Source organism: Aspergillus novofumigatus (genome assembly GCF_002847465.1).
Source record: "Aspergillus novofumigatus IBT 16806 chromosome Unknown P174scaffold_2, whole genome shotgun sequence".
Classification (NCBI taxonomy): Eukaryota; Fungi; Ascomycota; class Eurotiomycetes; order Eurotiales; family Aspergillaceae; genus Aspergillus; species Aspergillus novofumigatus.
The window spans coordinates 901,475-925,686 of NW_020194275.1; the positions used below are offsets into that span (position 1 = coordinate 901,475).

At 51.4% G+C, this 24,212-nt stretch overlaps 8 protein-coding genes across 8 annotated transcripts; 5 read left to right on the top strand and 3 right to left on the bottom strand.

Moving 5' to 3' along the window:
- The first annotated feature begins 1,206 nt into the window (after window positions 1-1,206).
- On the top strand, window positions 1,207-3,691 carry P174DRAFT_438381 (DnaJ-like protein C11 C-terminal domain-containing protein). The gene is made up of 4 exons (XM_024826524.1): window positions 1,207-1,309; window positions 1,387-1,737; window positions 1,800-3,167; window positions 3,218-3,691. The coding sequence occupies exons 1-4, from the start codon at window positions 1,262-1,264 to the stop codon at window positions 3,362-3,364; spliced, it is 1,914 nt and encodes a 637-aa protein (XP_024685191.1). The 5' UTR covers window positions 1,207-1,261; the 3' UTR covers window positions 3,365-3,691.
- Window positions 3,692-3,910: 219 nt separating this feature from the next.
- Window positions 3,911-5,831, top strand: P174DRAFT_428133 (SKIP/SNW domain-containing protein; the record flags this gene model as incomplete). Its single annotated transcript, XM_024825491.1, has 3 exons — window positions 3,911-4,057; window positions 4,136-5,563; window positions 5,667-5,831. 3 exons carry the CDS (start codon window positions 3,911-3,913, stop codon window positions 5,829-5,831), a joined length of 1,740 nt encoding a protein of 579 aa, XP_024685192.1.
- A 3,087-nt stretch (window positions 5,832-8,918) lies between these two features.
- Window positions 8,919-10,923, top strand: P174DRAFT_448349 (ACT domain-containing protein; the record flags this gene model as incomplete). The annotated part of the gene is made up of 3 exons (XM_024828753.1): window positions 8,919-8,925; window positions 8,982-9,372; window positions 9,434-10,923. 3 exons carry the CDS (start codon window positions 8,919-8,921, stop codon window positions 10,440-10,442), a joined length of 1,407 nt encoding a protein of 468 aa, XP_024685193.1. The 3' UTR covers window positions 10,443-10,923.
- A 407-nt stretch (window positions 10,924-11,330) lies between these two features.
- On the bottom strand, window positions 11,331-13,055 carry P174DRAFT_509791 (WD40 repeat domain-containing protein; the record flags this gene model as incomplete). Its single annotated transcript, XM_024831605.1, has 6 exons — window positions 12,921-13,055; window positions 12,528-12,866; window positions 11,967-12,455; window positions 11,863-11,928; window positions 11,473-11,667; window positions 11,331-11,431 (listed from the first exon to the last, which is right to left on the bottom strand). Exons 1-6 carry the CDS (start codon window positions 12,976-12,978, stop codon window positions 11,331-11,333), a joined length of 1,248 nt encoding a protein of 415 aa, XP_024685194.1. The 5' UTR covers window positions 12,979-13,055.
- A 136-nt stretch (window positions 13,056-13,191) lies between these two features.
- Window positions 13,192-15,300, bottom strand: aspC (septin CDC12). Its single transcript, XM_024823925.1, has 7 exons — window positions 15,016-15,300; window positions 14,928-14,941; window positions 14,811-14,853; window positions 14,593-14,755; window positions 14,219-14,529; window positions 13,647-14,155; window positions 13,192-13,578 (listed from the first exon to the last, which is right to left on the bottom strand). Exons 1-7 carry the CDS (start codon window positions 15,058-15,060, stop codon window positions 13,509-13,511), a joined length of 1,155 nt encoding a protein of 384 aa, XP_024685195.1. The 5' UTR covers window positions 15,061-15,300; the 3' UTR covers window positions 13,192-13,508.
- A 172-nt stretch (window positions 15,301-15,472) lies between these two features.
- On the top strand, window positions 15,473-18,650 carry P174DRAFT_401261 (snoRNA-binding rRNA-processing protein PWP2). Its single transcript, XM_024823926.1, has 5 exons — window positions 15,473-15,520; window positions 15,572-15,684; window positions 15,757-16,252; window positions 16,303-16,550; window positions 16,600-18,650. Exons 1-5 carry the CDS (start codon window positions 15,503-15,505, stop codon window positions 18,431-18,433), a joined length of 2,709 nt encoding a protein of 902 aa, XP_024685196.1. The 5' UTR covers window positions 15,473-15,502; the 3' UTR covers window positions 18,434-18,650.
- Window positions 18,651-19,089: 439 nt separating this feature from the next.
- P174DRAFT_448353 (cytochrome P450) lies at window positions 19,090-20,895 on the top strand (the record flags this gene model as incomplete). The annotated part of the gene is made up of 6 exons (XM_024828754.1): window positions 19,090-19,290; window positions 19,347-19,472; window positions 19,530-19,614; window positions 19,677-19,745; window positions 19,803-20,420; window positions 20,483-20,895. The coding sequence occupies 6 exons, from the start codon at window positions 19,090-19,092 to the stop codon at window positions 20,893-20,895; spliced, it is 1,512 nt and encodes a 503-aa protein (XP_024685197.1).
- Window positions 20,896-21,025: 130 nt separating this feature from the next.
- P174DRAFT_438388 (uncharacterized protein) lies at window positions 21,026-22,417 on the bottom strand. Its single transcript, XM_024826525.1, has 5 exons — window positions 22,007-22,417; window positions 21,871-21,948; window positions 21,788-21,822; window positions 21,310-21,738; window positions 21,026-21,232 (listed from the first exon to the last, which is right to left on the bottom strand). The coding sequence occupies exons 1-5, from the start codon at window positions 22,338-22,340 to the stop codon at window positions 21,185-21,187; spliced, it is 924 nt and encodes a 307-aa protein (XP_024685198.1). The 5' UTR covers window positions 22,341-22,417; the 3' UTR covers window positions 21,026-21,184.
- Window positions 22,418-24,212: the final 1,795 nt, after the last annotated feature.

The following is a 24,212-nucleotide window of genomic DNA, read 5'->3' on the forward strand; positions in this document are numbered from 1 at the left end:
CTTGATTCAAAAGACATGGAGGGGGGGGGAATAGTGGCACTGGTTTGCTTTAGCCTTGATCTCTGCGTATGATATCCGTATTCGATGATTCGTAGATCTGATGATCGCACCTTTTGTTCTGAGATCCTTACTCAATACAGTAATGTGAGCTGCATCCGTCGGCGTCAAAAGTCGAGCTATCAATATTTTTCAGAAGCACCATTGATTATGGCGGTCGCACGGCGTGTTCTGAACCCCTACATGAAGATGTAATAAATCAACTACTTCAATCACTCATGCTAGGCCTTTTGCCATAAAGAGTCGATTTTCACTTTTCAGCCAATATCCATGAGGCCCGTTCATTTATCAGTCTACCTCAGACTTTAGCTCTGTGTCGAGACACTGCTATAAACGAGATAACCCGAATGTGAAAATGCCACCACTACATCCCGCGAACATGAGCTTTACATGAGTTGCATCTTATTTGATGATACCACAGGATGAATGGTATGACGATGAAGGGAGGAGTGAGGACGAAAACAAAGGCGGAGACGGAGCAACGGCATCCCGGAACGCCGTGCACTGTTTTTCTCCCGACGTCATCGAAGCAAAGAAATGAATGGAAAACGGACACAAGGCATCACGCAGTACAATTGCAGTTTCTTCTCAAGATAAGAAAATGGACTGCCGGTGCTGGACGCGCTAGTGAAATCTGTGCACGCGATTCTTACCCACGTATCAAGGTCCGGCTAGACGTTCTGGGTGTCCGCTGCGTTGCGCTGCGTCAGCTACAATGTCCTCCGCCAGCGAGGATTGGGTAGGAGGAGGAGGGAGAGCGGACACGGATGACAAACGGCCCCAGGGGTCGATATACACCTCCGGAAGTAATGATGATTTGAATGAAGACGCAGACTACAGCATGATCATGTCCTACCCCGCCGAAGAAGAGGACTACTACGCCTTGCTAGGCCTCCGCCGGACTCCCGCCCCTAGCGATGCGGAGATCCGCTCCGCGTACCGCAATCTCACGCTCAGCTTCCACCCGGATAAGCAGCCTGCGGAGCTGCGGGAGGCTGCGGAGCGACACTTTGCGCGGATCCAGGAGGCGTATGAGACGCTGCTGGACCCGAAGAAGAGGGTTGTTTACGATCTGCTTGGGGCGGAGGGGGTGCGGAGGGAGTGGGGAGCTGGAGGGGCGATGGGAAGGGGTGGGGAGGCGGAGAGTCAGATTGGTGTGAGGGCCCAGACGCCGGAGGAGTTTCGGGGGTGGTTTTTGGAGACAATGAAGAGGCGGGAGAGGAAGGTGCTGAATAGTTTGGTCCAGAGTAGGGTGGGTTCTTTCCCCTTTGCTGTCTTGCTTAGTTTGTTGCGTGATGTCGTGCTGACTGTGGCGTGGAACGGTAACAGGGCTCGCTGACTCTCGGGGTCGATGCTTCCAACATGATTGAGGTTGACGAGGATGCCGGGGAGGTGTATATCCATGTTCCCTCTCCCAGCTTGTCTTCCTATGCTATCAGATACTCGTTCAAGGCGCCCCTTCCCACACCGGAGGTACTCTTCGGAAAAGAAGAGGCTGAGGACGAGGACGAGGACGAGGATGAAGCGCCTGGTGACAGATCGACTCAGCAGAGAGTCAATTCATATCAGGAGGCTCAAGGGCCTGAGATTACGTTCAATGCAGGTATCTCTGGCAATCTCCGGCGCTCTTTTCGTAAGATGCAATTTCAGTTTGAAGATGGGGAGATGATGACACGAGCGGTATGTTCAGAGATGTACTGTCTTCCGCAACCATCCTGGACTGTTCTCTAACTGTTCAGCAGGTTCCTCTACCCCTGTTCATTGCAGGAAGAGACATCAGTCTGGGCGCCGGCGTAAGCCAACGCTTTGCAGATGTCGCGAGCATGAAAGGGATTCTGACCAAGCGCCCTTTTGCGTTTCTACGAGACTCAGCCTTTGCGTTGAACGCGGCACTCCTGCCGACTCCGTTGTTGCAAGGAACCATTGCCACAGCAGTTCAGCCAATTCCAGGAACGAAACCGTTCCAGGTCAACACGAGCGCCATTATCGCCAACTCGCTCCTAAAAACGCCGCCTATACTTGCAATGCAGGTGACAAAGGAGATTGGTGAGAGGAAGCACGCCTTCTGCTCTTGGTCCAGTGGTACCATCTCCTGGCCAACGGTGCTGCAGGTCTTATTCAGCCCGATTGCCAGCCTTGGGCTCGATACGGAGTCGGCCATATCAATGACTGCTTTTGCTCAGCCGAGTCAATTCCAGCTGGGATTCTTGTCGGTTCCCAAACAAAACAGGAATACAGTTGTGCTGGGTGACGACGAGGACCAGGCGGCGGCGGAGGAGGAGGAGGAGGATGAAGAGGAAGCTGAACTTAGACAGATCCGCCGGAAGGCGCGCAGCGAGGCAACTGCTGCCGAGTCTTGGCAGGCGGTGGTCACCGCATCACCTCAAGAAGCAGGACTGTCCTTCACGTATGCTCGGAATATCTTCAATGGCAAGGCAGCCAGCGAGCTTGCGCGCTCCGAGTGGAGCTCCGAGGGCCATTATTCTTTGCCGCCCGCGAGCGAGCCCCGGTCTGTGCGCGTTGAAGTCCAGAGCTCGGTGAATATGGACCTGTCCCTAGCCTGGAACATCTCCGGCACGCGCCAGGTTGGCAGGTTCACCCGCGTGGGCTTTGGAGTCGGTGTCCAAGGAGGCCGTGGCCTCGTCATGACAGCCTCCTGGAGCAGACTCGGGCAGAAGATCTCCCTCCCCGTTGCGGTCTGTCCGATGGATGTCGTTAATGCAGATGCCGCCGCGCTTGCAGTTATCTTCCCCTGGGCGGTTTACTGCGCACTAGAATTTGGATACATCCGCCCGAGAGAACGGAGACAGCGCCGCCGCGCCATTGCTCGGCGGCATAAGCAGCTGAAGAGGTTAATTCCGAAGAAGAGAGCAGAAAGCCAACAGGCAATTGAGCTGATGGCCGAACATGTACACCGTCGGCAAGCGAGGGAGGAAGAGCAAGGTGGCCTGGTCATCACCAAAGCTGAATATGGCCATTACCCGTCGCCGAAGAGGTGGATAAATGACAGCACTAATGCCGCTAAGGATTTGGAGATCGCTGATGTGACGATACCTGTCGCTGCGTTGGTGGACCACGGCCAGCTGGTGATAACAAAGGACACAGTCAAGGTCAGCACCAAACAGTAACATTGTTATGGACTTCACTAACGGTTCATTAGTTCCAAATTCTCGGCTTCTACGATCCAGCGCCTCTTCTCCCGAAGAAGCTGAAGATTTGGTATACCTATCGCGGGACAGAGCATTTCGTGGAAGCAAACGATTCGGAGGCCATTGCTTGTCCTATGCGCACACATCTACTTGGTTGAACGAGATCCGATCTGACCTACTTGATCTGATGATTTCGCTTGATCCCTTAACGTTCTCTTTTATATTGTCTCTACTCCTATAATCATCGCCTCTTCTCCCCTCTTTTCACCCTTATCCCGCTCAAACCATCGTCACCCTCAAACCCGCAAGACTTGGCTTTTTCGATTTGGCCATACCATTTAGTGAGTACCATAGACATGTCACTATCCCTATTGTGGACGGGATTGTGAGACTAGTCACTTTGTTCTTGGTGTTGTTGGTGTGCTACATTGTACCATATCACAATTACATAGTTATAGAACTTGTCAGTAAGAGCACAAGTGTATAAATAAATAAGTAATCCCATAACTTCTGGCTATCAGTCAAGTCTTCTCCGTCGTCAGGGCTGCAGACGATTGCTGCACGGAAGAACAGCTACTACGGTAAGTCACACGAACCGCTCGCGCACTTCCGCCTGTTGGCCGCCAAACGAAAAGCAATCATCGCCATCCACAAGTTTGACCATCAACGCCATTCACCCTTTCCACCGTGTCCCCCTTTCGACAATGACATCCATTGCAGAGGGCCTTTTTAAGTCATTACCAAAGCCGAAATATACCGGCGAGGATGAGGAGGTGCCTCAACATGCCCAACCCCGTGGTCCGCGGATCGTGGGCGCCGACCAGATTGATCAGACTCAGATTGTTTTGAGGGTGGGTTAATCCGTCTCTACGCTTCAGAATTTTTTTCATTTTACTCGTGTGCTGACTATCTTGGTTTACGATGTATAGAGAACCGGTCCTCCCCCATATGGCAACCGTGCAGGATGGCGACCTCGAGCACCTGAGGATTTCGGCGACGGTGGCGCGTTCCCCGAGATCCTGGTCGCACAGTATCCCCTCGACATGGGCCGCAAGGGTACTGCGTCGACATCGAACGCGCTCGCTGTGCAGGTTGACGCGGAGGGAAAAGTCAAGTACGACGCGATCGCCCGCCGGGGCCACAGCGAGAACCGGATCGTCCATGCTTCCTTCAAGGATCTGATTCCGCTCCGACAGCGGGTGGATATGGGAGAGATCTCGCTTGACCGTCCCTCGGAGGAAGAGGTGGAGGCGCAGATGGAGAAGACCAAGAATGCGCTGGCCAGCCTGGTCGAGGGTGCTGTGGCGGCGCAGAAGCCGAAGAACGTCAAGGGTGGTCGGAGAGCAGAGCCTACGTTTGTCCGGTACACGCCTGCCAACCAGATGGGAGATACTACGCGGAAGAACGATCGGATCATGAAGATCGTCGAGAGACAGCAGGATCCCATGGAGCCGCCCAAGTTCAAGCACAAGAAGATCCCCCGCGGCCCGCCCTCGCCACCTCCGCCCGTTATGCATTCTCCGCCTCGAAAGCTGACGGCAGAAGACCAGGAGGCCTGGCGGATTCCACCTCCCGTGTCGAACTGGAAAAATCCCAAGGGTTACACCGTCCCGCTGGACAAGCGTCTCGCTGCGGACGGACGGGGACTACAGGATGTTACGATCAACGACAAGTTCGCTCAGTTCGCCGAGGCCCTGTTCACTGCCGACCGACACGCCCGTGAGGAGGTGCGACTGCGCGCACAGATGCAGCAGAAGCTTGCGGAGAAGGAGAAGGCCCAGAAGGAGGAGCATCTCCGCGCTCTGGCGCAGAAGGCCCGTGAGGAGCGAGCCGCAAGCAGCCGTCGCGATTCTCGTGCGCGCTCACACACGCGCAGTGTCAGCCGCAGTCCATCTGCTTACTCTCGGTCTGCCACGCCCAGCGATGACGAGGAAGCGGCTCGGGAGCGTGAGCGCATTCGTCGCGAGCGCCGCCAGGACGCCGAGCGACAGCTGCGCCAGTCTCGCATGGGCACGGAACGACGAATCCAGATGATGGCCCGTGAGCAGAACCGTGACATCTCGGAGAAGGTCGCGCTCGGGTTGGCCAAGCCCACCCAGGCATCCGAGTCCATGTGGGACTCTCGGCTCTTTAACCAGACAAGTGGCATGCAGTCCGGGTTCAACGAGGATAATCCCTACGATAAGCCGTTGTTTGCCGCGCAGGACGCGATCAACAGCATTTACCGGCCTCGGGCTCAGCTGGATGTGGACGACGAGGAGGGAGCTGAAGGGGAGATGAGTAAGATTCAGAAAACCAATCGCTTTGAAGTTCTGGGCAAGGCCAAAGAAGGTTTCAAAGGCGCAGCTGAGGCTGAGGTGAGATTCCCTATCCCTTTTTCCTTTTACCTTCTCATAGAAAAACTTTTCGGATTATCACCGGGTAATCAAACAACTCAGCTGACTTTATCCTTCCTCGCAGACCCGTGACGGCCCCGTTCAGTTTGAGAAAGACACAACAGACCCCTTTGGTATTGACAGCATGATCGCCGACGTAACCGGGGGAGCCGGACAGAAGCGCTACGGGATCCAGGAAGTCGAGCGTGAGGATCGGGGGTCGAAGCGCGCAAGAGTCGATGATGATTAAAGCGTGTCCGCGTATTCGTACATCTCTTTTCCCGGGATCATGTGTCGTGTATTCTGACTTCCACTTATTCGGGGATGGTTCATGCATTGCGGGCGTTTGCAGTCTTTGTCCTTACGTTGTATCTACGAAATGGGAACCATATTTACTTTGAAAGGCTATCATTTGATTGGGGGGTATCACTTTGTGGTTGCAGTTAGAAGGCAAGGAGAGACGATCGAAGCATGGGGTAATCCTGTTCCTATCAACACTCTGAATCTAATTAAAGAAGGACGGACTCCAAAAAAGAGCTCGTGATACATCGGTTCCACGTTTGAGACTACTACGATGAACATATCTACGCCAAGTTGCAGAAATGCAAATGAGAGAATTTCCCGACACCCATTTCCCTTATCTCCGTGACGGTGCCGCGTTTCCCTATCTGCACGGCTACATCATCTCTCCAAAGGGGGCTGAAACTCACCATAGATGGCGCCACATTTGGAGGAGTATGGAGTAATGGAGTACAATCGCAAAGAGGGGATTCGCAAGATCGGTCGCTGGATAGCTAGATAGACAGTGTGATTCTTGCAGCGACTCAGCACCACCCACCTGGCACTCCTAGCAGCAACAGGGATGGACCGGATGATCGTCCATGAAGGATGGATGATTGGCCAGTCGCCGACCACACCAAAATATCATTGATGGGAGCGACAGGAAGACACCAGTTCGTAGGTTTAGGGAGGAATGATCATCCGACTCTGCAAGCCCGTGCGAACCTTGCACTTAGCTAGTTAGCTCAAATAGTAGGGAGTATGAAACAGCGATCGGATTAATGAATAAGACAGTGAGTGAGTGAGATTCTGATTGAAGCGCTTCAAGCGCAAAAGGTGCGGGAATTGGATTGGATTGGGAAATATGACAGTCCAGCTGCATCTGCATCGCGCATTGAGTTTTAGCGGATTGTGTCACTTCTGTGAGGATGAGCTTGAGTGAGGAGGTGTGTAGGCAGTAGGCAGTAGGCAGTTCAGGATGCATCTGGTTGCCGGCGTGCATTTTTTTCATGCAGTCTAAAGCATTAAGATGGCGCCATCATTGTGGCATCATTTCCTGATCGAGTTGGTTGATGTTGCTGATGGATCCCCTTTTCGTGATGAGGTTTTTTAGGAGACGTAGTACGGAGTAGCTAGTCTAGTAGATAGGAGGAATAAGTTTGACAGTTAGAGCACTGACTCCACCTTGTTCGAATGACTGTGTCACGGTGACCCTTTTGGTGATGGTCTCGCTAAATAGAACTACTTCGTATCTCCCAAGCTGTCGGAGCTTTTTCCCAACAGATAGAGCCCCCCAGTGGACCGAGTACTCGCGAGTTGCTTGTCGTCCATCACAGTACCTCCCAGAAGATTTTGGAAAATAGCGGAGGGGGACAAGCAGTTAGCCCATCTTCCTCCAGGCTCCATCCATTGGCTTGCCGCCACAATCCGCCGTATGCAGGATTGATGATGGATGTTTATGTATGCGCGAGAGACAGCAAATGGATTCATAGCAAGCAAGTGTGGTGCCTGACTAGCCACCTCACAAAAGTTACAAAACCCTGCAAATCGAGCAGAGAGGAAAGAGGAAAAATGCGGGGAGCGGATGAACAGGAAGACCAGCCATTCACCGTCAGCTGCTCCCTCGAACCGTGCGCTGGGGAGGGGTCATAACGCACTATTTTATTCTGACCTTATACTTTCTTACTATTATTTAGTTATTATCATCTCGGATTTAGTATTATCCCTATAGACTAGAAAGACCCCCACTGTAAAACTACGGAAGCAGCGCCTAGCGCGGGGTGGCGATGAAAGAAGATTTGCTGGTCAATCATAGTCATGGTCATGGTCATGGTCATGGTCATGGCTGATAATAATGGCTCTGATAAGCAGCGAGAGTGGAGCCACAAAAGCTGGAGATAAAGTCTGCCTTTTTGACCTAAACTACGTAGAGCCAACTTTGGACCAGTCACTGCTGAGAATCAAAGGGGATTTGCTAAAAAGGTTATAATTGAGGATAAAGGATCACTAGTTTAACGCTTTACTTTCAAAAACAATTATATTCATGCATTATCCCATTCCCGGTACGTATATCTACCTACTCGACAGTGGAGCTTCCAGCAGAAAAAGAATAAGATTTTCTTTGCTTTTTCCTCGTAACTACCTCCTCTGCTTCCCCATATTCTTCGGATCCATTTACCAGAAATCCAGATTCAACATTCTGTGCTCCGTCCAGTGCGAACGTCCAGTCAGTGTGGCAAGAATCAGTTGGTGTTGAAGCGAAAAGAAGAAGAACCTACTTACCCTCGCCCAAAAAGGAAGGCATCTTTTGAGTCACCACAACTGGAGCTACAACCATCCATCCACGCCCTTTTTCCTCTGTTCTTTATAACCTACATATCATCTAATCCCGCATTCGATCCTACACCCTTCTGCCAGTCTACATTTGAAATAACATCGTCAACATCGCAGCATTCTTGCGTGCTGGCTCTTCTTTGATTCTATCATTTCTCCGAACAATGGCGTAACTCCACTCCGCGGACCAGAACAATGAAGACGCAGGGCTTCGGGCCATCAAGAACATACAGGAGGAAAAAGAAACGACTAATCCATTGATGTGTGCAGCGCTTTGTTTCATGGAATCTGGTTTTACTCGCATCTCTATTTATACCCGTTTCTTTCATTATCATTCGCGTCCCAGTGACACTGTTGCCTATTGCCCTAACATCCACTGTACTGTCCACTGAGACAGCCTCATCTGTACAACTTCAATCTGGCCTTTCGATACCTACTTCCTTCTCTCTGTGGATCTTCTCCCAACTGTACCTGCGAGTCCGATTCCGCTACTTATACTTCAAATCACCCAAGGGTCTCACATTTAGAGTACCTCACTTTTCGTTTGGATCCAGCTTGTGGAAGACCGAGCATCGAGTCCCACGAAACAGCCTATTGATATCATTTGTTGTCTGATCGAGAGCAATGATGGATCATTCGCTGTCTCTCATCTCGGCTCACGTCCAATTTATGGTAAGCCTCCATCTTGCTGTTCATCAATCATGCTGTCCATCTCCCGTCAAAGATGATTCGTATAGATTATTGTTGTGCAAGGCTTGTTGTACTAACCACAACCATCGAGGCACAGGACGACCGACTGGCTTTGGTGCATATACCATTGGATCTCTACCCGTATTTCTTGACTCCGATCCTACAGGTCCTCTTCCACGAGGTACCCCGGTTGACCAGAGTCATCTGGAGGTCTTGAAGAACGGCTCCAGAGATGGCCTCAAGCATGCGCAACCTGCCTTCTTGAATTTCTCTGTCACCCCGGTAGAATGCTCCATCATGTGCCCTAGGCAGCTTGCCAACAAGTATTTCGCACCCATGATCGATAACTTCGTTCAAAATCATGCCTCTACCCAGAGCCGCCTGTCCATCAGTCAGGACGATTTCATAGCCATGCAGGTGTACGGCGAGGGTCTGGAAGCCGGCCAACGCGTGCTTGAGTTGACGAGTCCTCTAGCGATGGCAGGAATGTATGAACTTCCCCGAACCCTGTTCCGCTTATATGACGATTGCTGACTTTTACTCTCACAGTTCTATCTTCTTTATCTCCACTTACTTTTCCGACTACATCATTGTGCCTCTGCGCAGTAAAGCACAGGTCATTGAAGCGTTGGAGAAGCGAGGGTTTCAGTTCGAGATCACCACCGAGGCTTTCATAAATCACAATCAAAGTCAGTACAACAGCTATAGCAGTCCGGTTTCATCTCGTTCCGCGAGTAGTCTTGGTTCTCCGCCGGCAACTCCTCCTCCCTCGTCACTCGACGAACTGCAGGGACGAACCTTTGCCTCCCTGCGGAAGAACCAAATTGTGCCGTCCGTCGATCGATCTCTTCGCTTGGTGCAATGTGCGGCCCATCACCCATACAGCAGTGATGCTAGCTCAATATCAATCCTCCGCACGGCACTGACGACTGCACTGGTTGTGGACAGACCACGCTTCCTCTCACTCACTCTGACAGCTGCCGACCCTGCAGCCTCTCTCTTGTTGGAGCAGCGGCTCCTGCCTCGATTCTTGAATGATGGTACCTCGTCTGCCGAACCTGCTGATGAGACAAGCCTGCTTCTGGGGTCCAAGGAAGACATCCTTGTCCCTATCACGTTGGATCTACGCAAACTCCCTCTCGAGGCCACCGGTATTGTTTGCGGCGTTGCCAGTCGATTGGCTGACGCTACACATGCCGCCTGGGATGAAAGCACCGAAGCATCGACCATTGCTTTGCCGCACTCTTTTAACGGTGCCTCCTCCTTTGAAAGCTCTCTCAATCGCTACTTCTCGTCCAGTGTGGACTCTGGGGGACCAGTCAGGCCCCCTGCTCAGAATCCTGCGCACCGAACACCCAATGGCGATCCGTTAACACTCTCAACTCATCATCTGCAGCCAGACCTCGACACGTCTCTGGAGGCCGTCGAGATCAGCTTCCTTAGCACTGCACGTGCAGGGACAATCCTTGTCGGTGAACACGAACTGCGTCGAGCTATGGATGCGCTCGAGGCCGAAAGCCATGAACCGGACCTGCCGGCTGGTGTGCTCGAAGTGTGAACCGTGCTTTAGTTCGAAATCCACGTCGCCATCTTCAGTCATTCTTGTGGTCTATGGCCTTCGAAGAACATAATTGCTCGGCGAAACCTAAAAAAAAAAACTTACGACAGCTGCACGACTAAAAAAGGGATATCCTCAACGCGTTGACTTTTGGTCTGATCAACTGCAAAACAGCAAATCGGCGTTTCGGGACTGTTAGCTCAAAAAGAACTCTGGTGTTCATCAAAGTTTGTTAAAATCATGTTACCCTTGTCAGATGGGGGTCACAGTGCATCTTGGTTTGGATCTTGTTTTGGCACGAGAATGCCTGATTACTGTATAACATCAAACTCACCTGCAAAAAAAAACTCTACTCAGAAAATACCCACGGTGGAATTGATGACATTGTATGGAGGATGTGCAGATGGACGAAGGCTATTTTCTTTCTTTCCCTGTCCGACTAAGGTACAGGCCCTACTAATGCATAATGCAAAGTGAAATGAAACAAATACCATCCAGTAGGCGAGCGGTACCTCAGATATTGCAAGATCCACTCTAACTCGAAACGTATGATATGGTGCCAGATGGCTTCAGCAAACAATCGGCACGAGGTGCAGCAGTATCAGTGACGTCTCAGCGTCTTTCGCACCCCAAGTCCAGTTTGAAATTCCGCGGTAGCCATTTTGTCTCAGGGTAGACAAACAAAGGTCCGCAACTTGAAACTCGACCGGCGTCGGGGACTGACACGTCACCATGCAGCCTCGTTATTGGCTCATTTGCTGTGTATGCAGCACGGCGCATGGTCGAGACCTACCGGACCACACTCGTGGATCAATAGCCGTGATCCGAAGAGAGATTCCCCTTGCGACGGCTGACGAGAGGCATGCCGATGCCGATATGCAGAATGCGCTATGCACTATGCAGCGATATGTGCCAGCGGGTCAGTAGTCCAACAGCAGCTGGCCAGGTTGACAGGACCATGTAGCTCGGGTTGCAATGTGGACGTTGAGCTGAGGGCTGATTGCGTGCGCGACAGAGGTTGCAAGATTACGGTGTTTGACTGCCTGGTCCGAAAGGGGTTTGTATTGCATGAAGTTCTGGGCGTTTCTGTGCGCGGGGATGGACTGCCGGTTGACCTTGCAGCTGGCCCTGTTGATTTGCTTGGTGTGCGGCCAGCGTTTGAAGCTGGTGCTCTTGGGGAATGGCTTCGGTGGATCAGTAAATTCGGATGGCAGGACATTGAAGGCTTTTTTCGTTCAGGATACACGCGGGGAAGAGGGGGGAAACTGGCCAAGCTGCTGTCCATGTTACACAGAGCTACTGGTTGGCAGCAGCGACCTGGATCTCTCATCGTTCAGCCGTAGATTTTGACAGTGCCTGCAAAGAACCATTATTAGCAGACTATACATACAAGCACAAAGGTGGACATGTTTTGACATACCATCGGAACAGCCCCCAGCCCAGCAACCTCCTTTCTCATTCCACGCTACGCAGCTAACAACTTTCACTCCATTCCCCCCGGGACTGTCGCAATAACCTCTCCACTGAGCACATCCCAAGCGAAGACATGAGCCTGTGGCGACGGATCGCCTTCCGTCGACTCACTCCCACTGAGAACGACGGCGTCTCCCTTGGCAAAGACGGACCGAATCCTAAGCTCGCTATTGCGGTACGCCGCGCTCGCACCGGTAGTGCTTTGCTCAAGACCCTCCTCGCCCCCAAAAGCCTTGAGCAGCTTGCCGTCTGCCCGGTCCAGCATCCGGATCCGGCTGTCGAGTGTAGAAACCAGCAAGGCATTGCCGTCCGCAGAGCACCGGACGCTTGTCACGGGGTGAGCAAGGACGTCAACAGTTGTCCGGCCCATGCGCACATCGTAGATGCGAGCGCGGCCATCGTAGCTTCCACTTGCGATAGAATACGTCGGCATGTGTACGTGTAGCGAGGAAACGGTATCGCCGGCCTCGGTGAGGGTCTGGATAGGCTTGTGCGATTTGGACCGGGTGTCCCACAGATTAATGGTTGTGTCTGCGCTGCCTGAGAGAAAGGTCAGAATCGCGGGTGCTTCTACTACCGAATAGACAGGAAAGACCGAAGACGGGTTCTTACCAGATACCACCACGGAATCGCCCTCGCCAGCGAACTGTACGGCCTCGACCCTAGCGTTATGTCCGGCCCATCGCCGTGTAGTCATTCCTTGTTCGACGTCCCACAAAAATACCTGGCGGTCTCCGCCGACACTTGTAAATCGCGCATTGTCTGCTGCGACAGCCACGTCCAGGACTGAGTACCCGTGCGCCTCATATTTTTGGATCGGGGAAGTCGTCTCGTGACCAGTAGTAGAGCTGTTGTTCGGGATGGCGCGCGAGAGGTGAATGGCGCGATCAGCGGAACCGGTGAGGACATATGTGCCTGGATAGCTAGAGAAAGTCACAGCATTTACCGGTCCTGAAACTGTTTAGTTGATGGAGAGCGTGGCTAGGGGATTGAGCAGAAGCTCACCATTGTGCGTTTTGAGAGTATGAACAAGCTTCGTGGGAAATTGTTTTGTTGCCGGCATTGATGGCTTAGTTTTTTCAGCGTAAGATAGGGATAAAGGGCAACGAAGAGGTAGGTCTTAGGTGACGAAGGTTCTCGCCTTGAAGAATTGCGGAGATGAGGCTTTGTTATTTCCGCCGAAGAGAGCTATGTCACCTCGAACCGACCCGCTCATGCTTGAAGAAAGCCCCACCAGATAAAGCTTCCTATATAATAGCTCTAAGGTATAACCAAACCATGGACAAAGACTACTTCTGTATTGACACGCTACTAAAATACAAATGGGTTATTATCAAGGATGTAACGAGATCATCGCTAGCTACCAGCGGCTAAAGAAATGATACAGCATAATAAATGCACCAGTGGAAGATAGCGCATCAAACGGCCTAGATCAAATATGTTTGTCCCCCGAATGCTGAGAAAAAAAAAATAGGCCGAAAATAAACTCGAGGGGTAATCAAGAATAGACAATATTAATCAAATTGAAGCAGTTTTCCTTTTTCCACCGCGCGCTCAAAATTCGTCGCCGTACCCAAGGTGCCCCAGAGCAATTTAACGGCGTCCGTGACTCCGGGTGGTAGAGCCCTGCAGCGCCTCGATTTCTTGCTCGAGCGCTTTGATTCTGTATTCAGTCAGTACTGTCTCCATACTTCCTTAGAGAACAAGAATTGCAAGAAGAGGTGCACATACGCAGCGTGAGTGGCCTCCAGGTCCTTGTTGAGGCGGTCTCTCTCGGAAATGAGCTTCTGCTCCCACTGGCGGAATCGCTGTTCTTCGACCTTGACCTGCTCGGTGAAACGCTTCCGCAGAGCCTCCTCCTCTTCCTTGAACTTGGGGTTGTCCAGCTTTCTCGGTCTGGCCTCGCCGAACTTTCTTGTTTCCATCTGCTGTGCGCGGTAGGCTTCGTAGTGCTGCTCCTCGGTGGTATGGATGAGATCAAGCATGTGAGTGCGGATCAGGATAGAGCGCAGCTTCTTGAAGTCACAGTGGTCCTCGTTCTCAACTTCAGCAACACCCCAGGCATATTGGCGACCCTTTACTACCCGGTTGTCGTTGGTCTTCACATCTTTCTCGGATCCAATCACAGCGAAGGGCATAGCAGCCATCAGACTGCGAGCGTGGGCGGCAGCGTGCTCGTCGTCCTCTTCGATAGGAGGGGTGTAGATCTTGATGCCTTGAGCTTCGACAACAGCTTTGACCTAAAATAGGTTGGACTAGTCAGTATCTACCAGTAAGGGAGGCCGTTCATCCGGAAGTCTCACTCTCTGCTTGAAACGGGCAAGATCAGTAGGGCTAAGAGTGTCGGCCTTGGCAATAACGGGAATAAGGTTGACTCGAGAGCTCAACCGCTTCATGACCTCGATATCAAGAGGCTTCAAAGTGTGGCCCGTGGGTCTGATGAAGTATAAGCAGGCGTGAACACGCATATCGATCTTGTCTGTGCGGCGGGGTTGCTGCTCCTGAAGCATGTACGATTCGTGCTGGTCATCAAGGAACTCGATAATTGGCTGCCAGGAGTCACGGTTGTTCACATAGTCGCCGAAGCCGGGGGTATCAATGACGGTCAGACGGACTGTACATGGCCGCATCGTTACATTAGTAACCATTCGCGAAGATGAGGGAATCAGAAATCAACCTTTGAAGAACTTCTCCTCTAGCTCTGCCTTGGTAATCTCAATCTCAACCGTCCGGTCGATCTGCTTCTGATGGCGACGCTTGTGATCGGCATAGTTCTTGATAGTGGTCGAAAACAGGGTGTTGATAAACGTGGTCTTTCCCAATCCCGATTCTCCAGCAACCTATAGTCCGGCATCAGCAGACAGCTTCATCTTGGCTGACAGGCTCGAGACAGACCATGATAGTGAAAGCCGCACCCCGCTTAGCGACAATCTTGTGTCTGTATAGCTTCAGTTAGACTTATCCAGGCTTCATTCTTTGGCTGATCGAAGCTGCGTGACAATTGGTACACACCGCTGATTAGGGAGCTGTTGACATAAAGAACTAGTTAAAATCTCTTCTTCCATTCAAATCCTCCCCAAAGTATTGATTTAGCACTTACATTGGCAATGCCAATAGGAGAAGCAGTTTCCGAAGTCGTGGCCATGATGATAAAGGGGAAGGTAGGTGGAGGTGAAATCGGGCAAGACGACAACTGATTGATTGAAATTGATAACAACTGTTGCGAATCAGAAGTCAATTGATTAAGACGACCTAAAGAATGAGGAAAAATGCCGTCGAAAAGGGACTGTCTCTCTCTCCTGTCTCAGCAGTAGTAGTAGAACGTTCTCCCTGGTATGGATCGGTCTGGTATGGTTTGGAATTGGCTGTTGCTGCCCCTGAATCACAGACCCGGTGGAGAAGCAAACACCAGCAAACAAGCAAACGTGACCTTTGGGCCCCGGATAGCGCTAGTACTAATTCGAGCAAGCGTCTTCGGCCTCGGATTAACAAATGATCAGCTCTCTTATCGCCCGTTTAGGAAGACGATTTTTTTGAAGATCGACTCCAGGTGAAGATTGAGAAGCTACGCACGCTTATCAGAGACAATGAAGACAGATTTCAAGGTGAGCTTCTTTATTTTCCTCCTTGCGACCGCAGTTCTGACTCAATCGCAGTTCTCTAACCTTCTGGGGACGGTATATCGCAAAGGAAATCTTCTCTTCACGCCCGATGGAAACTGCTTGCTTTCCCCAGTAGGCAATAAGGTCACAGTTTTCGACCTTGTCCAGTATGTTCGGTCTCTTACATGCTATGCGATACTCGTCGGATCTTTTGAGCTGACTGAATGGCGCTGCTGAAGGAACACATCATACACACTTCCTTTCTCTCATCGCACCAATATCGATCGTTTAGATCTTTCGCCCCGCGGCAACCTTCTGCTCTCCGTTGACGAGAATGGTCGTGCTATCTTGACGAATTTCGTTCGTAAGATCGTTATCCACCATTTCTCCTTTAAAGGTCGGGTCACTGCGCTCAAATTCTCGTCAACGGGTCGTCATTTCGCTGTCGGAGTGGGAAGACGGTTGCAGATCTGGCACACACCATCGACCCCGGGTACCGATAATAACGGAGAGATCGAATTTGCACCCTTTGTTCTGCACCGAGACCTCGCCGCCCATTTCGATGTCATTCAGAATATTGAGTGGTCCAGAGACTCACGCTTCCTCCTTACCGCATCCAAAGACCTCACAGCACGGATATGGAGTTTAGATCCGGAAGAAGGCTTCGAACCCACCACCCTGGCCGGCCACCGTCAAGGCGTGAAGGCAGCCTATTTCACAGCGGATCAAGAATCCGTAAGTCTGGACGAAATATTTAGATGATTCCCTTGCTGACACCATCCAAGATCTACACAATCAGTTCGGATGGAGCTCTTTTCAGGTGGGAGTACGTGGCTAAGAAAGATCCGGATACGATGGAAGATATTGCCGAAGCTCGTTGGCGGATTGTCAAAAAGGACTACTTCATGCAGAACGATGCCAAGGTCAACTGTGCTACTTTTCACGCCCCCTCGAATCTCTTGGTTGTAGGTTTCTCCAACGGCCTTTTCGGCTTGTACGATCTGCCGGACTTCAACCCTATCCATCAACTGAGGTATGACTCTTGTTACCTGATAGTGAACTGTGAGGCTGACTAGTTTTAGTGTTTCTCAGAGTAACATCGACTTCGTGACAGTCAACAAGTCCGGTGAGTGGTTGGCCTTTGGCTCGTCGAAGCATGGTCAATTGCTCGTGTGGGAATGGCAATCGGAGTCCTATATCTTGAAGCAGCAGGGTCACTTGGACTCGATGAACACGCTTGCCTACTCCCCAGATGGACAAAAGATCGTTACTGCCGCGGATGATGGAAAAGTAAAGGTCTGGGATGTCAAGTCCGGCTTTTGCATTGTCACATTCACCGAGCATTCAAGCGGAGTCACTGCGTGCCAGTTTGCCAAGAAAGGGAGTGTTTTATTTACCGCATCTCTGGATGGCTCAGTGAGGGCATGGGATCTCATTCGTTATCGCAACTTCCGAACCTTCACTGCACCATCCCGGACGTCTTTCACCTCTCTTGCCGTCGACCCAAGTGGTGAGGTCATTTGTGCCGGGTCACCGGATTCTTTCGATATCCATGTGTGGTCAGTACAGACAGGACAACTTCTTGACCAATTGTCCGGTCACGAAGGGCCCGTATCGTCTCTCGCGTTCGCTGCGGACGGCAACCATCTAGTTAGCGGTAGCTGGGACCGTACTGTCCGAGTATGGAGCATTTTCGGAAGGACGCAGACTAGCGAACCCTTGCAGCTCATGTCAGATATTCTGGATGTGGCATTCCGGCCTGACGGGAAGCAGGTTGCCGCATCTACTCTTGACGGTCAGTTGACCTTTTGGTCTGTGGACAACGCAGTCCAGGAAGGAGGCATTGATGGTCGTCGCGATGTGTCCGGCGGCCGCAAGATGGGCGATCGGGTGACGGCCGCGAACTCAGCGGCAACCAAACATTTCAATTGCATCACATACAGTGCTGACGGCTCTTGTATCCTGGCTGGAGGCAACAGCAAGCACATTTGCCTGTACGATGTGAGATCGGGCGCATTGCTGAAGAAATACACTGTCAGTGTCAACACTTCTCTAGACGGCACTCAGGAATTCTTGAACAGTCGTGATTTGACAGAGGCTGGCCCTCGAGGACTCATTGACGAGACAGGCGAAGCCTCAGATCTGGAAGATCGCATTGACCGCAGCCTTCCTGGCGCGAAGCGCGGCGATGCTGGGACGCGTAAGACTCGACCCGAAGTGCGTGTCACTGCAGTCGACTTCTCCCCAACCGGGCGCGCATTTTGTGCAGCTTCGACGGAAGGTCTTCTAGTCTACAGTCTCGACACTGAATTTGTCTTCGATCCGTTTGACCTTGATATCGACATCACTCCCACCACTATCCTTGCCACCCTTGACGCTGCCAAGAAGGCGCACTCGATGAACACAGCAGACGATGACAATACTTTCTTGAAAGCGCTGGTCATGGCTTTCCGTCTTAACGAGTCGAAACTGATTCGCGCTGTCTATGAGGCTATTCCACCCTCGGAGATTTCTCTTGTCGTACGCGCACTGCCCACTGTCTACCTTTCTCGCTTCCTGCGGTTCGTAGCCCAGGCTGCTGAAGAAACGCCTCACCTGGAGTTCAACTTGCGGTGGATTGAATCTCTCCTGAGCATCCATGGTCGCTACTTCAAGGATAACTCAGGCACGCTCGCGACAGAACTGCGTGCCATACAGCGGGCTGTTGATGACATTCGGGAGAACTTGAGGAAGTTGACGGAGAAGAATGTGTACGATCTCAATTATCTCCTCTCGAAACCGGTACTTGCAGATAAAATGAATGGCGCTCCGAAAGCTATTCAAGACTATGATGCTATAATCATGGACGGCGAGGATGAGGGCATGTCTGATGCAGATGGGGATGATAAGGAGGGGGAATGGGTTGGCCTTGAATGATCTCACTCACTTCGTCTTGTACCTATATACACATCATTTGCCCTTCCTCTTGCATTCCTCATCTTCTCTTCTTGCATCTGCGTCTGGCGTTCGATTGTTTTGATATACCTGGAAAAGGGAGCAAGTAAAAGTCCTGGAGTCTTTTGTATAGCCTGTTGTTCCTTGGATAGCATGTGCTAATAGCATATCCGTTCAAATAGACTATTGATGATCTAGCAAGCTCGTCCTTGGACATTTGTCTTCCACAACGTTCTCATTCAATAGCACCATAGCGGAAGGTAATGAGCCGACTCTCACTTATGCTCGCTGTTAGGCGGATATCTCCGTTAGGGACTTCACATAACGAAATATGCCGTCTGGTAACTGCATATCTAACACAAAATTCACTGCTCTGGAGATATCGAGCATTCTAGTTCCTTTCATTAGCGGCTCTCTCCGTGGCTGATCGTTTGCTCATTCACTCTGCCTCGCTTGCTGCACACATAGAAATACTCTTCCCTATCGATGCATCTCGCGAGCTTCTCTCTTCTTTACCTCCTTCACCCTACGCCACTACTCTGCTCATATACCCCCATAGCGCTTCATCATATCAATCGATCACTGAATGAAACATCATTAGCACAGCTTCGCACTGTCAGGTTGTCAAGTTGTCAGTCATGGCTGACCAGGTGCTCGAACTGCCATGTTGGCCATTTGCCCTACTACTCTCCTCGTCTCTCTATTTCTATCATTACCCACCAGGCGAGGCCTCAGCCGAAATTCCCACCGTCAGATTCAGTCGCTTCCTTCCAGACTTCATTAACCGGCTCATGTTCATTTTCGTGGCGCCTTACCTGATCAAGTACGGTTATGAGAAGGTACTTACCTGTCTTTCCGCTCATATCCGTCATTCTCAAGCTGACCATCCTTGCAGTACAGAGATCAGCCCTACCGTGTCCTCAAGGCCGATGGCGACTTGCTTGTTTTGCCTCCAAAGTACCTTCCGGAGATTCGTCACTTGCCTCCTTCCAAACTCAGCGGCGTCGACGCGCAATTCGAGGTATGTTGCCGGCTTCCTGACTTTATGAGGTAAGAATGAACTGACGCCTCCCAATAGAACATCCTTGGCAAATACACCAATGTTCTTATTGATAGCCATTTGCCTGTGAAGACGGTTCACAAGGGTCTGACTCCAGCTATCGGTAAGTACATGCTTTGTGTACATCTGCTTGAGTGTCTAAGGCTGACGAAAGACAACTTCAAGGCCGAGTTCTTCCTCGTCTCCTCGATGAACTTCAGTTCGCATTCCAGGTTGAAGTGCCTGACTGTGATGGTATGTCCATCTCAATCCTCATAAGCTAAGTAAGCACCAGACTGACCACCGCTATAGATCGCTGGATCCCGGTCAACCTCTATGACATGATCCTGGGCCTTGTCACTCGGGCTACATCTCGCGTCATTGTTGGAGAGAACATCTGCCGTAACCCACAGTGGCTGGAAACAGTCACCAGCTACACGGTCAATCTCGGGGTCACTGTTATTTTGCTCCGTCCGTTCCCCAACTTCATGCGTCCATTGGTTGCCAAGGTGCTTCCCAGCGTCAAGAAACTCCGCACTCAGCTGCGCTTCGTTCAGAAAGAGCTTTTCATCCCGATGATCTTGGCACGTCGCGATGCAGAGATGAATGATCCTGCATATCAGAAGCCGGACGATTTTCTTCAGTGGATGATGGACCTTGCAGAGGATGACTTCGACAAGGATCCCGCGAATATCTCTCAGATGTTGCTTATTGTGATGGCTTTGGCCGTTGTCCACACGAGCTCGATGCTGATGACCCATGCTATCTACGATCTTATGATTCGACCCGAGTACATTGAGCCTCTTAGGGAGGAGATCCGCGAGACTCTGAAAGACGGATGGGACAAGGTGACTCAGGCTTCCTTCGCCTCTCAGCGTCGCCTGGACAGCTTTATGAGAGAATCACAGCGTTTCAACCCCACTGGAGAACGTGAGTACATCCCTTTTGATGTGCAATGTTATGCTCGTTATGCTAACAATTGCCCCTGTCAGTGTCTACTCACCGCATGGTTATGGAGAAGATGGTCCTTTCTGATGGCCTGGTCCTCGCGAAAGGCACGCATATCTGCTTCCCTTCAAAGCCCATGGGTATGGATGACTCCATTGTTGGGGATGCTCTTACCTTCAAAGGTTTCCGTTGGTGCGAAGATCCCGAAGCAAGAAGCACAAGCCTTGTCAGCATCAGCCCGTCCAACATGCATTTCGGTTACGGTAGACAAGCCTGCCCTGGCCGTTTCTTCGCTGCGAACACGAACAAGGCGATCTTGAGTCGCTTGATTGCAGACTACGAGTTCAAATTCGAGGACGATAACAACAATAAAAGACCGAGGAACCTCACTCTGGGGGAGCAGATTATGCCCAACATGCACACCAAGGTTCTCCTCAAGAAGAGAGACATCGTTTAAGAGGAGAGACTGGAGTGATTCAAGAGGTTTTGGGTTTTGTCTTGGACGTATGGTTTTGTGAAGGAGTTTTCGAGGAAGGATAGATGGTCAGACTGGATATTGCTTTTGATTTTTGAATCTTGAATCTCCACTCATTTATTGGCGCCTATGTGAACTAGCATCTCCATTATTTGTTTATTTCCATGCTACCTAGTGCAGACGAAGAGAATACAAATGAAACATTTGATTATCTCAACTATCCAATCCAGTATATCAGATCTCCCTATCTGAAGGTATATGTTTGAAATGACTAAAAGATAGCCACCGCATTAGGAGGACTGGCTACGCCCCCAGGAACCTGTTCATATACAGCGATCTCGTCAGTACAACCCACTCACCCAATATTCAAAAGCACAGCATAACAACCCGACTCACCTTCAACGGCACACTCGACAGGAAGAAACTCCACCGATTCATCTTTGCACAATACTCCGCCACTCCCTCGAGATCAAAATACTCCCCAATAGGCATCCCCCAGCCAGCCAGCAACCACTGGTGCAACTGAAACTCCGGGGGACCTTGAGGGCCCGCTATGGGCGAAGGCTCGAAGCTAGGCGAGTCACTCGCTACGGCAGCGAACTGATTCTCCCACAGCCAGCGGAGAGTAGCCTCTCCGGCCTCGAGACCTGCAAATTGAGGCGTTTCACGCTGAGAAATGGCCAGCTCTTCGTCCGCGGAGAGCTTGTCGTAGGCGGCTGTGAAGCCTGTGCGGAGGAAGAGGATATCGCCGGAGCGGAATCGGATGTTGTTCTCTTCGACGATCTGCTTGATTGCAGAGAGGGGGATCTTGGTTGCGGTGAAGGGCTGAGGGGGTCGAGTTCTTCGTTGCCCACGAGGCGTAGTCGATTAGCACGCCTCTGCCGACGATCCCTCCGTGCTTGACCCATGCTAGAGCTGTTAGTGGGAAGTGTGTCGGATTGTATAAGGCAGACTTACCGTCAATCCCGATGACAGGGGAGATTTTCAAGTCCTCCAGTGAATGCCCGTTAAAGTAGCACTTATGTGTATGGTTCCCTACCGTGAAGTGCGTCTGTCAGCCTGTCAGCGTACTGGTCGTCAGGCACAAGCTTACCATAATGCCTAAATCCATCCCACTGCGTACTACACTGCGTATTGAAAACAAGGATATCGTCATTCACAATTCGTGGCGCCTTGTTCACCAACTCTCGCGCAAATTGCTTGCGCCCGAAACTGGGGTTCTTGATTCGGTCGAGTGGGAGATCAAGCGAGAATCGTACGCCGTCTCGGATCTCCTCTGCTGCTGCTCTGCGCACTGTTTCGGGAGTGAGCAGGTTCAGCATCCCCAGCTCGTTGTGCTTGCCAAATAGACCCCATGCGTTCCCTGGTGGCCCTGAGGGGTCGATGGTGAGGTTGTCGAAGGTGGGGAGAGTGGTTACAGATGCCATGCCTCTATACTTTTCTGGAATACGACACAGATGATTATAGAAAAGAGTCAGTTCAGCTGAGTGAAGAAAAAGACTACTACGTACTGCAATAATAGACAATGCGCCATCTTGCATATCTCCCCGCAGCGAGCTACCCCAAAGATACTCCAATATCCGGTTGGTCGATCGTCCCAACTAAGAGTGCGGATATTTCTCCACTTCCAGAGCGCGAATTAGTGTGGGTGGGGGATATGCTTAACAGATGATAACCTCTCAGACTTAACTACGGAAGAGGATAATGTTGGTTCACATTTGACTATGGTACAGAGGACCGCTCTCCATAGTAAACTTATCTATGGCCATCTATGTCTTATGCCACAAAGCCAGTCAATTGACAGACAAGTTACCGTCAACACCCAACCATGCCATAACCGAGATATGATACCCTGTTAGAAGTCCAACTGGAGCACCATAACACATCGTTTACTCAGTGTTTACAATAGCTGCACCCCTTCCTCGGTGACCACCCCTTCCTCTGGACCCGCTTCCTCTATCCGACCCGCGGGAACCGCCGCGGCCCCACGTCCACTGCCACGATTCAATGCCTTGGGAGGCGGCACCTGGGAGTAATTCTGAGGCCGGAAGTGAGGGTTGTTCCTGATCACACCTGCCTCGGGGTTGCTGTTATCCACGGATACATACCCCGCACGAGTACGGTACATGCCTCCACGACCCCTGCCGCCGCGTTGTTCAGTGCCGTCACCGCTGCTGGGGTGGGGCGGAACGGTAAAGTAGTCTGCGGCGATCCTCCGTTCGCGGCACCGCGACCTCCACGTCCTCTATGAGGAGCACCATTTCCTCGTGCATTACCCAAGCCCGAGACAGCGCCACGGTATGAGTTGGTCAATGGAGGAGGAGCCGCAGCCTCCTTCAGCTGGCCCAGCGCATTAGGACCAAGCGGAGCACCGTATCCTGCCACAGTCAAAGGCGAAGGTTGGGTATGTGCCTGTTGACTAGCAGCAGCCCGTGTGCTGGCGAGTAATTGACGATAGGAAACATTGAGAACGGACGATGCCAAGACAGTTTGACCGCGGAATGGCGAGCAGCGGTCTCCCAGAGTGGTTCCGCTCATGAAGGAAACATCGAAGACAACGTCAAGCAACATGGCTCGGGGCGTCCGAGTGAGGCCGACAACTGTTCCTCGAGTGGCAATGGGCACCTTACCAGAATCTTGAGCATAGACCACACGATCTCCAAGCTTGAAACTTTGATTCTGCAAACGCTGTTCGACATCCGAAGGCCGCAGAAGCGCGCTTCGGGGGACACCTCTGATCTTCTTAGGCTGCATCGGGGGTTGACTCTGCACAAGTTGATCCGCGTCCTGTTCAATCAACTTCACAACATCAGAATCCAACTGCTCAGCCTCAAGAGGAACCCTCTCGAAATTTTTGGCTTCCATCGCTTTGAGCCAATCTCTGATTTCCTTCATCTTCACAAGTGCAACATCCTCCGGGTAGAAATCTGTCGGCTGGTAACGGTCCTTCTGAGGGTTACGCTGGATACCAGCAATGAACTCTGGAAATTTAATCATGTACTGCTGGAGAAGATCGACTGCCTTCGGACTGAATTCCCAGCCAGACTCCCCGCGACGGGAGTAGCCAAGGACTTTCTGTTTTCTCGCTTCGAACTTGAGATTCAGACCCAGATTGACGCGCTGCCCCTCCATGTCAACAGAGAATGAGGAGGTGATCTTTGCCAATACCAATGGATTCAAACGCAGGCTGCGAGCAATAGCAAATGATGGCATATAGGGACATAGCCTCTCCGCTTCTCTAGCGCGATCTTTCCCAAATTCTGGCTCGCGGCCCTTGACTGCAGCAATCAAACCATTAA